This window comes from Clarias gariepinus, chromosome 17 (genome assembly GCF_024256425.1).
Source record: "Clarias gariepinus isolate MV-2021 ecotype Netherlands chromosome 17, CGAR_prim_01v2, whole genome shotgun sequence".
NCBI classification, from domain to species: domain Eukaryota; kingdom Metazoa; phylum Chordata; class Actinopteri; order Siluriformes; family Clariidae; genus Clarias; species Clarias gariepinus.
The window spans coordinates 8,009,001-8,026,126 of NC_071116.1; the positions used below are offsets into that span (position 1 = coordinate 8,009,001).

The 17,126-nt window shown below is 36.9% G+C and overlaps 1 protein-coding gene across 2 annotated transcripts; it reads right to left on the minus strand.

Annotated features, from left to right (window-relative positions):
• Nucleotides 1-81: 81 nt before the first annotated feature.
• On the minus strand, nt 82-15,238 carry grk5 (G protein-coupled receptor kinase 5). 2 transcript variants are annotated; one of them, XM_053476290.1, is made up of 16 exons: nt 15,003-15,238; nt 10,390-10,485; nt 10,177-10,289; nt 9,480-9,557; nt 8,212-8,294; nt 8,008-8,100; nt 7,344-7,407; nt 7,031-7,171; nt 6,720-6,910; nt 6,593-6,630; nt 5,871-5,960; nt 4,118-4,326; nt 2,671-2,808; nt 997-1,134; nt 731-907; nt 82-417 (listed from the first exon to the last, which is right to left on the minus strand). In XM_053476290.1, the coding sequence occupies exons 1-16, from the start codon at nt 15,052-15,054 to the stop codon at nt 316-318; spliced, it is 1,803 nt and encodes a 600-aa protein (XP_053332265.1). In that variant the 5' UTR covers nt 15,055-15,238; the 3' UTR covers nt 82-315. The 2 variants fall into 2 exon arrangements, with proteins under 2 accessions (XP_053332265.1, XP_053332264.1); XM_053476289.1 differs by having other exon boundaries at nt 8,212-8,312.
• Nucleotides 15,239-17,126: the final 1,888 nt, after the last annotated feature.

Consider the following 17,126-nt stretch of genomic DNA (forward strand, 5'->3'; position numbering starts at 1 on the left):
ATCACTGCCCCTCTCATCCCATCCACCTCTCCTTCCAGCTTATTAAATAAGAGACAGAAAGACAAAGTGTACCACTGATTTTTCAGTCATATATTTAAATGTAACAGTATAAAACAATTGAACAACAACAAAGCAATCATAAAACAAGGCATGTATTTACTTTGAAAGCGATCCATGAAACATCAGCACCAAGCCTGATAGGTTAAAACCTAGTTAAATCTTTTAACTAACTAGGCACGAGCATTTTCATAAACTTTTATTACATTTTTCTCTCTCTCTGAGGAAACAATGTTTTTTAATATACATTGTATGTATTTACAATGAGTCGTCTGTGGAGTCTAATAAGGTCATTCGATGGTCTGTGCATTGTGATTTTTTCCTTGATTGTCTGATCTTCTCAGTGGCCTCGTCTTGGTGCTGAAAAGCAGTAAACAGATACATTAACTGATATGTAAATGGAAAAATGCTGTCTACTGTACATTCATATAGTTATCCAATCATCCAATAGACTGGCAGCAGCAGCAGAGTGTGCTATTTTTATTCTAGAGACTGTTGTGCGTGGAAATCCCAAGATACTCGAAACGACTGAGATCATAGACAGAGAGATTTTTAAATGTTTTTAACTAAAGCCCTTGACTTAATTGGTTGATTGGATAAATGTAAAATTGAAAATATGTTTCTAGCAAAATTGGAGAATAGGTGTAGTGTTTTTTAAAAAAAAAAAACTTACATGTTTTTTAAAAATCCTGTCAATCAGCCTAGGTCGTGTGCTTGACTTTGGTTGGCGGGCGATTTTATGGAAAGATTTGGTTTTCTGGCCGACGTGAAGGGTACGATCAAGATCTGGCGTCCTCGTGCCTTTGGGCCCGAAAACATTGAGATCCTTAAAGCACCCCGTCTCGATCATCTGCACAAGGCAAAAAGAAAAAAAGATATTATGTACCACTAGTTGAAGGAAAGGAACAGTATTTTCTCTACTTGTGTTTTTCTCAATACCTCATTTTGCCATGGAATGGAAATGCTGCCGGAGTTGAACTTGCTGTAAAAGTCTTCATCTGTCACATCAAGGTTGACTCCCCTCACTGTCGAGAATTGATCGATATCCACGACGTCCTGGCAGTACACAGCTTTTGGCTGCGGAAACAGAAAGTAAGTCGTTCTGGGGTTAAAAACAATTATGCAGTTTCTCCATTAGAGATCATTATTTTCCATAATAAACAAAGATTAGCTGCAATAACATGGACAATCTGAATAAAAAAAATTTAATTAGAGATTTCAAATTATCTGGTTACATGGACAGTGATTTTATACAGTATGATGTGCTTAAAGGGTTTAATCAGAATAAATCTTTCTATTTATTCATTTAGTCAAGATTAAGTGAGTTATTACTGTATACTGCTTACGTGTATTATTCAGTGTGTAATATTAGCAAAGAAAGCATAACATCAGCACTGAGAGTTGCAGTAAACTACAGGATGTCTTGTGTGCCATTGTTTTTTTTTTTTTTTTACTAATCGTACAGAATACAGTGATATTAAACAACAAATTCTCCTCCACCAGGAATAACAGGTCATGTATTTAGTTCTAGCCTTTTTTTTATTTACCATGTTTTCTTGTCTGTTTTAATTCCCCATTAGTAAACTTCACACTTGTTGACCTAGGTGTAAAGTATGATTTATTATATCTGTGATTTATCAATTCACCTAATGTTACCCCATGTTGGTCAAACAGAAAAGACTGATTTTTATTACTTTCTTCATTACATGCAAAACAATGCTAAAATTATTCAAAACATGCAATAGTCTCCTTTACAACGTACAAGTAGCAGACACATCTCAATATCAACTGTTTAAAGACTTCACAACAGCTTAGATGGGGTCCATCTTTTTCAATCAAGATCATGCATTTTTTTCCCAAATGGGCTATTTTCCCCATTATTCGTGGAATATTAGGCCTCATCTAAACGCACCTATTGTTTCTAGTTGCATTTTACTGTTTATTAGTAATTTTATTAGAAGAACTACTAGGGATTGAAATCACCAGGTAGCAGCTGATACGATATTACCATGATGCATAGGTGCAAATTTCATTTGTATTGCAATTTTGTAAATATCGTGATTTTACAATTTTTTTATTCGATATTCAGGGTTTTTTTTTCACATGCTGTGCCACCAGGAATCATGTTTTTTTTTCCCATTTTTCTGATTTGAATATGATCATGTGATCATATTCAAATCTGAATGTATGAATAGTTTAGACCTTGCCACCTGTAAGATTATAAAGGACCAGCAATATTTTTTTTCCATTGCGATTGTTGTTTGCTGCTTAAATGTTGTACATTATGTACCTGTATAGTATGTGAACTGGCTGCTGTAACGATATTAGTTATTTGGGATTAATAAAGTACATTATAGTATAGATATCCATCCATCCATCCATCAATCCATCCATCCAGCTCAAATGAAGAAAAATGTATTTAAAAAATACATTTATTTTGGGGTCAGTGTGCTGCTACATGAATCAAAACACACGAATCGCAATCAACAACCGAATTGATTTTAAGTTAATAATTTGCTACATGCAGGTAATGACATCACACCACTCTGTTGTTACTCGTGTAGTATCTCTCCTGTAGCCACACTTTAGAAATGAAAAATTTGCTGTACTTACATTTGGCACAAAAGGGGGTACGAGTATTCCAGCCTCTAACTGTCTGAAGTTGATGTCCTTGAAGAAGGGGTGAGTTTTTATGTCACTTACACCACCAGGGCCGCATCCCAGTCTTTTCTTTGGCTTTTTGGCCAAGAGCTGGGTGAAAGAGTTCAATTCAGGTTAATAGGTGAACACCATAATCCTTTGGTGAGCTTATAAGTGATATTAAAATTCTATTATACAAAGCAGCAGAACTGAAAGATCACGATTACTTTGTTTAAGTTAATTATAAAGCATGTTGGTTTTACAACTGATGTAGTTCTGCATGAAAAAAAAATTATAAAGCGGAAAATAAAATTTTGACAAGTTTGATATTAAATTAAATATCTGTTGCAACTTAAGCGGTCACTTATTAACATTTAAGCAACACCTGAAGTTTTTTCCATCATGTTACAGGAATATATCTTTTTCTGAGAAATAACAAGTTTTTTTTACCATTTTCTGCTCCCAATTTTATGTTTTAGTTGATAAAGATCTGCCAGTCACAACAAAGCAGAATCCAGTGTTTATCTTTCCCTTTTAGAAACTGGTTTATAAGTCAAAGTCGAATAAAGTTTAATTAAATTAAAGCTCCTTTAATGGTCCAAACATTTGGAAACGGCTTGAATCGAGGTCAGAACTATACAGTGGATGTGGTAATAGCTCCCAGGCGATTTAATTTAATGTGCAAGTTGCTGGTGAATGACAAATGCCTCTCTTCCACAAATTGGCGACAAGTTATCCGTCGATTTTTAAGGATCGGACGTTCCACTCGCTGAATGTTCACGGGAACGACTGCAGTGGGATTGTCATTCACGGACGCCTGGCCTTCTTAAGAACTTTGCATCATTCAAATGTTTTATTGTGGCCAAGAGTCTCAGCACCATCCTGTGCTTGAAGTCATCTGTAAAGGTTAATCGGTTTTACTGCTTTATTCACGAGAAATTTCTGGCCGTCATAATAACATTAATTATTGTTATTTATAATTGACAGTGAATGCACTTTATTATGAATAACTACAGATAATAAGGGCTTAATTCACATCTAAGCCTGACTGTTGGGACATACACTGGAAATTGCTTCAATTTTGTCCGTGCCACACCCAAACAATTACACATACTTAGCTACATATCAAAGTCTTTATAGTGGGCAGAGCTAAGGATGAAACATGAACCCCCCCTCAACAATGTTATTAATAGGCCAGACTGAATGACGTGAAGTATATCTTGTTGTGACTGGCATGTTTAAATGTAAAAGAAACGCCCTCACCAAACTTTACCAGTTTTTTCTATGGATGTGGGTTAATACTTTGTCGTGCCTAAGTCTCGGTATCTTGTCTGTTGTGAAATGTCCCTGCGTTTGATTTCATTTCTTTTTTTAATACTTTGTTACTCCACACTTTTTTTTACTAACAAGAGGTTCATACCGCTTGACAGATATCTTTCGTGTCCAATGTGAACCTGACTCCATAGTCCTCTGTCATCTCTAGCACTCTTTTCTCGACTTCCTTCCGGTGTATCCGCTCGGTACGCTCTCGGAAGGGAAGAGACGCTGCGGTCATCTCGTAGATGAGACAGCCAAGTCCCCACCAGTCAACACTGACACCGTAGTGTTTGTCATTGATAACTTCTGGAGCTGCACAAACAGACATACGGTATATATATATATATATATATATATATATATATATCATTAGAAAGGTACAGTATTAAACATATCTAAAGACTGGAGAAAGTAATGGAAAAGAGTTTGGACTGATTTTGGTGAGAGAAGCTAGCTGTAATCACGTTGCCCCTGCTGGGCCCTTGAGCAAGGCCCTTAGCCCTGTTTGCTCCAGGGGCACCATGTCAGGACTAACCCTGCGCTCTGAAAAAAACGGTTTAAAGTGATACAATCATTTAGTGAGTTATAAATGCAGAAGGTGATTTATTTTCCTGTTAATGCTCATTCCAAAGTAAATGCCTAAATGTAGGTGGAGGCCTAAGTATTGAACATACCATTTTAAAACAATTGAGTTGTTCCTCCTGTTCCTTTTATAACAACCTCCACCCTTTTGTTAAAGATTTCCATTAGATTTTGTAGGCGTGGCTTTGGGGATTTGTGTTTATTCAGCCACAAGCAGATTAATGATCCAGAGGACTTGATGTTGGACCGAGCTAGCCTGGTGCACAGCCATCTTTTTCCTCAATTTACTGTAACCCTAGGCAAGCCAGGACTTCATGGTGTGCTTTATGCACAGGGACACTGTCATGTTAGAGCAGGTTTAGGTGTCTTAGTTCCAGTGAAGGGATATTGTAATGGTACAGCAAAGAAAGATGTTCTATACAAACGTGCGGTGAGAATTCCGGGAGGATCAACATATGGGTGTAATGGTCGGGCGTCCACATACTTTTGATGTAGGCTGATACCAAGAAACAGTAAGTTAAGATAAGCCTTTAATTTGTCACATATACATTACTGCTCAGGGAAATTCTTGCATCATTTATCTCAGCATAGCTGGATCAGAGCACATGGTCAGACATGACAGGGCACCCTGGAGCAGATAGAGTTAAGGGCCTTGCACGAGGGCCCAACAATGGCATCCTTGTGGACCTGGGGATTAAACCGCCTACCTTATGATCAGTAATTCAGTGCCTTAACCCACACATCAGCATGATTATGATTGTGCATCTGCTGTGTATATGTAAACTACTTGCTTACTATATGACTAATATGACAGTGATGTGGTATAATAATAATAATAATAATAATAATCAGAAGAATTCCAATTCAAAGCTGTGCTTGTAGGTTTTATAAATAGGTGTTTTATATTTCAGTAATAATCCTGTACGAATCATGGGTATGATTGGATATACACATTAGTATTCATAGCTTTTGACCCCTACAGACAACAGGAGCATCAGAAAAAGAAAAGTAGTGCATGTGAATACAAATGTTTTGCAGTTAGGTTAATACTTTTGTAATAAAATATGTAAAATTATAAGTACAGATATTATGCATTAATTTTTCAAGATATACATCAACTAGCACTGCTAGTTCAATTCATGCCGACGACCAGGGTGTACATTCAATACCTACTTATGACAAAAACTGTGAGATAAGAGCTTGGCATATTGTATAACCTGTCAACATATCGAGCTAAGACTGTCCTTTATTTTACTGATGAAAACTTGACATACCCATGTATCCGGCCGTTCCCACTCTTCCACGAATTAGCTCTCCTTCTGGTACGATTACTGACAATCCAAAGTCTGATATACGTATGTGTCCTAATCAAAAAAAATATATAACAATAATAAAACTTAAGATTAAACATTGTTTCTCTACAAAGCCTCGACACTGGAGACTCATTCCATAAATGTTAAAGAAGAACATTTTCCTGCAGAAACCTTTTAGTTTTATGCAATGACAACAAGCTTATTTATTATTAGACTTTGATTTTATTCCTGTTCATAAGGTCTTTCTATACTGTATAGCATTGTGTATTAGAACTGGTGCAGTTGATTTATTTTTGATTTTTTACAAAAATGAATCAAAAGCTTTAAACCAATCCGATCTGAGAATTCAGTAGGGCTGTGGTTATGGTATGCTTCTTGTGAAACAGCTTCCTTGTATGTTTCTTGGAACGTTTAATTAACAGTTGCGTAAGCTCAGTGGCTCTGAATCAGATATAATGGAGGAAATGAATTTAAATCAATGTTCCTGAACCTGAAATAGAACATTACATGCATGATGGCTTGTGCATTCCTCAAAGACTTCCTTATATGAGTTTAGGTAAAACATGCTGTGAATATGATTTTCTGCCTAATAGATAGCACTTCACAAGCAAGATATTATATGCAAAAGAAGTCTTATGACAATACAGCAGTATGTGTTTTCCTGTGTAGATGAATGCACTAACCGTTATCGTCCAAGAGGATATTTTCAGGCTTTAAATCCCTGAAATAAAGGGTTTAAAGAATTTGATTACACAGCTTCCAGAGAGGGAGGTCTAAAAATGGACATTTACACTTGCTGAAGCAGTGTACCTGTAAATAACTTTGTTTTGGTGAAGGTGCTCCAATCCACAAAGGACCTCGGCTGCATAAAACTGCACCCTGTCCTTGGTAAACCCTGGAATGCCCATTTTATATATATGAAATTTCAGATCTCCTCCATTCATTAGTGTCAGCACCAGGCAAAGAGAATCCTTGGTCTCATATGCGTAAGCCAAGCCGACCTGTTTCACAGAAACACAGATTCAATAAACTGAAGAATTATTATTATTATTATTATTATTATTATTATCATTATTATTATTATTTTGCGATCCTGTTGAAACATGGCGATCAAATCTTACCACAAATCTGCTGTTAACTTTCTCCAGAATTTGCTTCTCATTGAGAGCGAAAATTTCTGCCTTCTGCTTCTTGATGCGCTTCTTTTCCATTTTCTTGCAGGCGTACATTTTGCCAGATGCCCGAACCTGGCATGCGCACACCTGGTGTGTCAAAGGAAGAGTACAGAGCAAGAGTTTCATTTAGACATTTAGTAGTGGCTTGTCGCAGACAGATGGCTGAAAATAAAAGCTTCAACAATGCATGTAAATATGTGAAAAATATTCATGTACAGTACACTGTAGCTGTTGTTGTATTAAATTATTGTATCCTTACCTCTCCAAAGCCTCCTTTTCCCAAAACCCGGTATTCTCGAAATGTGCTCCTGGTGACTGGGTATCTGTGGGTAGAAACTTATGGTTAGCTTGAATAATTCACAAAGGGCGTCCAAGTCAAACTGGGACTGTTGAAGAGATTTATCATGAATCAAGACGTATAACCGATTGACATTTATAGGAAACTTCAAGCTAAATATGGTGATGAGACTCTTCGCTTGAATGGTTCAAACATTTTTAAGAAGGCTGTAGGCCCTGTGTGCCCCCTATAAAAATTTAGAGAGTGGAACAACTGATCCTTGAAGATCGACCAATACCACTTGTACATAGCAGGAAGTCAGCGGTAAGTTAATGCCACATCCCTGTACAGTCCTGACCTTGATCCATGATGTGTCCACTTGTTTGGGGGCGTTAATGGAGTTCCTGGGAGGCCAGTGCTTTAAGTGTACAGCCGGCAGTCTGATGATGGCTCTGGCATACTGAGAAAGCTTTCTACCTTGATGGTATCCAAGCACTTGTGAAATGTTTTTACTCTGTTTTGTTATTATGCGCAGTCCCAGTTTGACTTGAACACCTCTTCTGCATCAGTTTATGCGCTATATATGGTATTTTATGTCAATTTTGCTTTAAAGAAAATGCAGATAAATATGCAGAAAATGGCTCACCTTTCAACCATCTTCCACTGCAGGAAACGGTCAAAATACATGCTCTTCTGATAATCTTTGAAAGGTTCTCCGGCTAAATAGTTATGTAGTGTCCTGGAGAGAGAGAAAACCCAAGGGATAAATTTGTGCTTATTACAGTTATTATTGTCAGCACACGTAGCAAGCCAAAAAAAATACAAATTCTTTCTGCACAAAGGAACTTACTTTCTGCAGTCGTTGAAGAGACTGTAGTTAATGTCGGACTCCAGGTTCTGCTTGCATGTGTTCCGATGGTAATCTGGAATCTCCTGCACAAATTGAGGAGACTGAACATATACATAAGCTAATAGAAACAAAAATGAAAGCTAGAGATGGACGCATGTCAGTCTAGCAATCTTATAACAATCTAGTCTAGCAATATCTATTATAATAATAATAATTATTATTATTGTCTAGCCAGCACTGAACATTTACAATGAAGACTTTGTTATTACCAAGATTTCATTCTGGATTTAGGGAAGCTCTTTTTCTTCCATGAAAATAAAAATCTCACTCATACTCATCATCACTATATACCCCATACCCTGTACAGGGTCACGGGAAGCCTGGAGCCTATTCCAGTGGGGGGGACTAGGTTAAATAAGGTGCTAATCCATTGTGGGGCACAAGCACTCACACACTCACTCACTCATTTACACTCTACAGGCAATTTGGAAACACCAGTTAGCCATTCACATGTCTTTGGATTGTGGGAGGAAACCGGAGTACCCAGAGAGAACCCACCAAGCACGCAGAGAACATGCAAACTTCACGCACACAGGTCCTGTAAGTACCACTCAGTATATGTGTCTTTATAAGGAGTTCTCAATGTTGATTTCAAAGTCATAAGTTTGCCTTACACACAGTGTGGCTGCAGATCAATCCCTGCTATACGTTATCATCCAAATGAATAGAGTTAATATGGCTCCAGAGCATTTGCTTCATATCCAGGAAGTTGCAGGTTCAGGTCCATTTTTAGACCCTCTTGGTGAAGAAAAACCAATATTTCAGTCAATACATAAAACGTCTTGAACCTCCAGGCTTGCATCCGAATTTCTTGGTCATTTTTACGATCCTATCATATCCATCCTTCCATCTAGGAACCTCTGTAGTCCAACTAGGGCTTGTGGATGGCAATAGTGACCATTTTATACCCGTGGTAGGACCTCCACTCAACACACTACATGCAATTAGGGAACGCCAACTAGCCTAAAAACTGGAGTACCCAGAGGAAACCCACCAAGCATGGGGAAAACATTCAAACTCCATGCACACAGAGACGGGAATCGAACTCAGACTCTGGAGATACAAGGCGACAGTGCTAACCACTAACGCACCGTGCCACTATGTGTGTGTGTGCTTACTGATAATGCATAATCTCAAGTTAAAGAGCTCTCCAGATGCAGTTCTACAATGTTAAGACTACAATGTGTTAATTATTTAGATTTGTTTACCTCTGTGTTGAAATACTTTGAAATTATTTCATTCCCAAAGCTCTTCCATTTCTCGTCTGGTAAGAACTCATGATCTTCCTGAACAACACAAGCAAAGACAAGGACTTTAACACCTAGCTACACATAGAAACCCGTGTTTTCAGTAATCTTGCTTCACCAGAGCTGTATATGTGATACTCAGTTCCGATTGGTCGGGTAATTGTCAATAACAGAAGCTCAGTCATGAAGTATAGATTTATATGAATATACATTGTAAATAGTTTCTGGGGTAACTTGTAGGTCAGTCGTACATATAAATGAGCTTAAATTCCCATAGATAAGATGTATATTTTTAGCGTTTATGAGTCCTTAGACATGAGGAAGTCTTGCTATTTTTTTTGGTTAAGTATGTCGGCTTATCTTATCTATTCGAGAAAAAAAATCTGGTGATTCTGGTGTAACTGTCTGTAGCTAATATTGGTTATTTAAACAGAAACTAGCTTGACACCTGACCATCACACCCATATGTGCATGTTGAGGATCCCATTCCAGATTCAATTCCACCCTTTAATGTTATAACCTCCACTCTTCTGGCACCTGGCTTTGGGGAGTCGTGCTCATTCACCCATACGAGCATTACTGAGGTCAGATGCTGATGTCAGGTGAAGAAGACATTTCATTTCATTCCATAAGTGTTGAGTCAGGGTTTTGTGCATACCGTTTCCTCCAGGAAGTCGATACAACATTTGAGGTCTGGTTTTGTCTCACAGTAGAGGTGGAATAATGCCTTTCCTATGGGCTGTTCCACACACAAGCTGTAGTAGTCTCGTTCTGTAACGCGCACACACACACATCCCACATATCAACCTAGGTGCTTTCTTATTTGAGAAATTTAATTTTAAGTTTTACTTTTCTACATTCAGCGTCTCACCAATCGTTCTTTCCAGCTCGGCACCCTCGTTAATATGAGGAAATTGCAGCAGCTCCTTCCATCTCCTGCTTCTGCCTTTGTGTTTGCCACCACCAGCTTCAGAGACATGAACGAGATGATCGTTACAGAAATGCTTAATGAGGAAAACTATCCATGTCAGTATAGCAGAACATAGAAATACGTTCAACTTGACCTAAATTTAACCTGACGGTTTAGTTGTAAGCTCTGTCTCTATTAAAATTTCAAAAGAAAACAAAAGATTTTTTTGCATTTTGGTATAAAAGCTGGAGGGTCTACTGAACTTAGCATGCTTGACATACTGAAAAAGGAATAATGTAATCTTGTGCAAGGATTCTTATTTTGATACATGTTATATCAAAAGTTGTTGACTTGTAAATGATGTGATGTACAAAATACTCATAATGAAATCATATAGTTATACGATTTCATTATGAGTATTCCACTTACTGTAAATGTGTACCTGAATAAAATAGGATAATAGCATCATTAGTTTGACTTGATTAAATTAAACATAGCGCTATATTAATATTTCATGTTCTGTATCTAAAATAGCTTTTATGAAATAAAAAACATCTGACACGAGGATAACAGCCACAATACAGGATAAAGTTGCCTTGTATGAAATATGAGACAACATAAGACTTCATAATAATAATAATAATAATAATAATAAAAATCAACGCTTTTGATACTTTTAGACTTTTCAAGGTTTTTCAAAACTCTAGATCTTTCTAGGAATACACTCCCTTAAGGGCTTCTGAGTAATATGACAAGTTGCATTAAATATCTTATTAATTTAAGGACAGAAAAAGGGGCTCAGGTGAGGGAATCGATGTTTAAAGCTGCCGAAACATATATATTTTTTTGTGTGTGGTCGTTTTACATCATTAAACCTAAATATAAAAGGACCAAAATACAAAGAAAATAATCATGGCATGACTCTATCATTTGCTGTCAATTCCAAGTAAATGGCAATTAAGCAACAACCTTCTGTGCATTTCTGTTAAATGAACGACATACGTAATCTTCACGCACTAACAAAGACCAGTTCGTGACAAACCAGTCTTCGTTCAGTGTATGCGTAACAGACAGGAAAAGAAATATTTTCTATGTACGGCCCCCTCGATCATATCTCCTTTCACTTCTGAGGTACACGGCTGTATTCGAGTATAAAGCCACTTGGAAATGAACTCTCACTTGTAGCTGGTCCTTCTGGTTAATCTACTGTAGATACCTGGAATTGTTGCCTTGGCTACCGAGAGGTGTGGTAGTATCTTCATACGTACATACGTTTGACTTCGTGAATGGATTTTACTGTGACAGAAGGGTGGATACCACTGGGAAGGAGGTCCTTTAAACCATTTTGTTTTATCTCACTTGCTTCTCTTTTCGCATCTTATTAACAACTAATCAGCACCAGAAATGCATTTGATTTCTTTAGTTAAGTCATAGTTTTCACCTAACATCTGATAGTGTATACTGAACTGTACGTAAGGGCTTTTATGCTATGCAATGCACTTAGCGTATTACATTAATTCCCATCACGTTCTGTATGTACTACTGGTACTAATAGTACTAGTACTACTATACTTTATAATACACCAAGATTCTCATTCCCAATAATCTTAATAATATCCACTGCAACTTGAGTGAAAATTTAAATCTTAGAACTTTGTACTACTATATAGAAAATGGCCTGGAGCCTATCCCAAAGAACTGAGGGATCAAAGCATGGTAAACCATGCATGGGTAACCAAGCTGTTGCAGGGCACAAGCACACACATTAGTAAACTATGGGCAATTTGAAAATGCCAATCAACCTACATGGCATGTCTTTGGATGGGCAGAATAAACCGGAGTACCCAGATAAAACCCACCAAGCACAGGGATAACACACATGCAAACCAGAGGTGAGATTTGAACCACCAACCCTGGAGGTGAGATGTGACCGTGCCAAAATCTTCTAAATGCTTATACCAATGTCTGAGTTTCTTAGTATTTGGTGCCAGGTGGCTGACTTTAGCCTTGATGATAGTGTACACTTGAGCTGGCTTGAATTCCACAAGGTTTGTGGAAAACCTGATGATGATCGAATGTGTCCTTGGAAAATGTGACCTTTGCTTAAACGGTGCTAACATACTGTATTTAACATATAAAAAGTAGTTCATACACAACTTCGACACATTGTGCTTCTACTGATTGCCTAAACTGATATCTACAGTAGGATGGTTTTAAAGATGCGTTTGATATATTTCATATATCACATGTCCAATTGTCTAAATATGTACAAGGAAATATATATTGTAATATGGTGATGACACTTAATTACTGAACTGTCAATATGCAAAGACTTACATCTGCGATCTTAATATAACCATTTATGTTATGTTTGGCAAACAATTTTAGGAAACGACCGGAAAGTCCACATTTTTTTGCTTTCATCAATTAATTCATAACCACCTAATTACCATGTTTTGACGAGGTGTGTCAGAGCACCTGACCGAACCGCACTGAATTCTTCTTCATCATTTATCTCCAGGCAATCATTTTTGCTTTTACCGTGCTAACACACACAATACAACAGCTTCAAGCATAAAAAAAATATTAATATGCTAGACAAACCTAGAATTTAGCTCTCTGGGTACTTTCTGTTTAACAACCGTTTTGTAATAAAAGTGAAGGTACAATAGCAACAATGCCAAGACAGCTAATTTAAAGCAATAATTTTCAGAAACTAACCAGCTAGCTAATCGAACTGGCTAATTAACCAAACCAAAAGTAAATTTAACACATTCCTTTAGATTTCATGTGTTCAAATTTTAAGGACCTGTACATTTCCGAGGGAGGCAGATGAGATGTCTTATTCTGTATGAATTGCTAAAAAAAATAAATCCATGCAAATGTAAGGGATGCAAAGCATGCTTTTCCTTTTTTAACAGTTTAAAAAATCTTCTACTGAAATGATTTAACCATCAGGATTATGTGAGCAAATTTGGGTAAGATTGATTCCTGATTTGAGTTAAAACTATGTACTGTACACAAATCGGTTCTGTGTTTTACATCTCTAACTGATCAAGACCAAGCCCGTCAAAAGCAAAAAAGCACTACTCTTTTCTCAACGACACCTTGTAATGTGAACACACACATTGATCGTAGTGTCCCTACAATGACTAAATAGCTGCCCTGTTATTTAAATTGTTGACATTTGAGTTTATGAGCAGCCCAGGTATTAATTATTGCAGAATAAATAGTCGAGTTAAAAATAGTTTCAGGAACTTGGAGATCGCATCAGTTTGTGCTTAAGATGTGTACTGTATGTACACCACACCTGCATCCTGCTTGTGGTCTGAGGTTTAAGATTCTTATTGATTCATTGACTCTTTTGAGAATACAGTACTTATTAATCACTTTAGATGTGTATATTCAAGTAAATATCTTACAAATAGAAATATATAATAGTCAGCAAGAAGAAAAGTAAAAAAAACACACAACAACAAAAATCACTTATTATATCATACACTACAAGCATTTTGAAACATTGATCATGAACATTTAACCCTGTCGGTGCGAAGCGACGGTGCTCGCCAACGTGCCACCTGTAAGTGGGTTTCGCTTCTTCTATAAATGTACTGATAAGCTGCAAGTTTTAAGTCAGACGACAAATACATCTATAAAATCACCTTAAAGTTAAGATATTAATTAATGAACCTAAAACAATTATGAATTTATTAACCTGACAATCAGCAAATCTGCTCAGCAAATTCTCTAATGCTCTAAAACTCCTTAAATAAAATGACTGAATCTCACTGCTTTCATCTTTCAATGAAAAGTTGTGATTAACTGACCAATACTTAATTAATTTTTTTTCTGTAAAGTTTTAACAAAATAAATATACTTATTTATAACCTTTTTTTTTAAATTAAATTTGCTTTTATACTAATAAAGTTTTATAGTGAATGTTATATACCTAGGTTTAGTTACCCAGACACACACACACACACATACAGAGAGAAATTGGTCTAATAGTGTTTTGACAGCATGAAGAATTGTTCCTTCACTCTTTGTGACTCAACTGGCAGGTTCACAATTTATCGTTCTAATTTTAGCTTTCACACAAACAGACACGAGTCCCACTTGCCAGAAAAGGAGTCAAACCTGTTTGGGACCTTAGGGCATCAGATTTGTACCTGTTTCCTGCATGCTGTGATGTGCTTTATATGGTCAAAGAATGAGAAAAAGAAGAAAAAAAATGAAGAATGGGTTGCTGATTCATTTTTTTAAATGGATTTCCAAGAGACTGATTTAGTACAAAAAAAATGTGATTTTAATTTTTTTTTTTATAGTAAATTCAGGTAATTGGATTTCTACTGTGATCTTGCAACTATTTCATTAACCAACAACTAGAGTTATTTATCAGCTTTGAAAAGTTGCAAAGAAATCTACAAGTCTAATAGAACAGAATAAAATAATAATAATTTTTTTTTTAAAAGCATGTTAAATTCTTAAAACTTTGCATACATCTTCAGTGACAAACGTGAATGCAATTTATGCACCTATTTTTTAAGGATCAAATAAAAAAGAAGCTGTCTTACCTTCTCTAGCCCTGATCAGTGCGGTGTTCGCTACCATAGACTCGATTTCCATCACTACAAGGTGCCAGCAATCAGCGGACACAATAAATCTGGACTCTTTTTTTCTCAAATTATGTTTATGCCTCTGAAGTGAGATTCTAATGACAGAGAGCAAAAGATAGCTTCACATTCCTAAAAGGTAATCACTTTCCGAAACAGATATCCATGGTGTCAGGTCTATCAGTGTGCCTCATACTGCAAACAGACTCTAACTACTGGTGGTTCTACTTTCAGCAGTTAAATAGGAGGAGGATCAAAAATGTGACACCGCCACTCTACCAGCTGGTCATGCTCACCGCATTTGACGTCACTAAGTAACATGCCTTTACCTTGAAGGCAAAAGGAGGTAGCAGAGAATCTGGTTTACTGAAATATAATAGCGAAGGGGTGTAGGCCTAGAGCCAGTGGAAATATTGTCATCATATTCTGAATGGAGGTTAATCTGTGCAATTACACATCACAATTAACGCTTACAATTTGAATTAACTCTTGACTTATATGTCTTCAGGACTTTCCAGACATTATAAGTAACACTGTAGTATAAGGTTAGGGTTAGTTAATGTAATCACTTATAACTCATCATTAAAAGTCTTTGGCATGAACCATTTACAGTGTTCAAATTATGCCTATCCCTTAACATTCCACAGTCCATAGTGATTTGCTCAGTTTCGTAGGCACAAATATGGCCAAAAATGGTAAATAAAAAAAAACAAGCTCTAACAGGGGCCTATTGGGGCAGGAATCAAGCTGTGCCATGTTTGCTCTCATTGAACATTTTCAGCGGTGCATTCGTGAGACAACGAAAAAACTTTAAATGACGGAATATGAAATATTAACAGAATTGACAGATGTAAAATTATTTTCGTTGTCTCAGGAATGCACCACTGTCTTTACTTCTTCAACAGAAGTGAATCTTTATCCTTGTAGGGCAAAGGATTGTTGAAATGTCTTCTTGTAATGTTCGAATACTGGCCTTTGAGAATCCCAGAAAACCATAAGCATCAGTTTTCCAGCTGATGGCTGGCTTTTGAACTTTTTCTCAGTCGGCGATTGAGGATGTTTCCGTACCATACTCTGCCATTTACTCTCAGGCTCGTAGTGATGAATCCAAGTCTCATCACCAGTAATGATTCTCTTTAAGAAACTTTTATCTTCCTTAGAGTTTTAATCCAAATTTCCTTTGCAGATATCAAAACGCTTCTGTTTATGTACACTTTCAGACCACAAACAATGAATCACAGCATCTTTCATGCAAATGAACTGACATAACATGTACACATCTGCACAACAGTGACTGTAAAACAGTTTCTTTACCTCAATAACAAATGTTATCACTCACGTAAGTGAGTAATAATTCCCGTAGTTAAATCCCGCAATTCTCCTCCCCCAAAGTGGACCATTCGATCCACACAACAACTTGGCACAGTTGTTTTATTTTGGAAATGCCACTCTTTTGTACTTTTCGTTTTTCCATCTTGGATTATTCTCTGCAGATAACGTAGATTTATGCTTTATGTACTGTATGCTTTTTGACATAGTTTGTTCTACATTGTGTACACTCACTCTCAATCATCGTCTATACTGCTTTATCCTGTATTCAGGGTCACGGGCCTGGAGCCTATCACAGGAGTTGAGGTACACACTGGACAGGGTGCCAATCCATCGCAGGGCACACACATACACACAGTCAAACACCCATTCACACAATTAAGGATTGCCAATTAGCCTAATCTGCATGTCTTTGGACTACCCAGCGGAAACCCACCAAGCACAGGGAGAACATGCAAACTCCATCTGCACAGAGACAAAATTCGAGCCTGGCCGGAAACCAAACCTGGACCCTGGAGATGCAAGGCGACAGTGCTGACCACTACACCACCATGCCGCCGACATTTTGTAAAATGTCATAAAAAGTATTTGCCCCTTCCTGATTTTTTTTTGTTGTTGCAATTTTGCCATACTTAATTGATTGAGATTATTAACAAAATTTATTACACAAAGATAACCAGAGTAAATACAAAATGCAGTCTTTAAATGATTATTTCATTTATTTATGGAGAAAAAGCTGGCCAAATCTACCTGGCA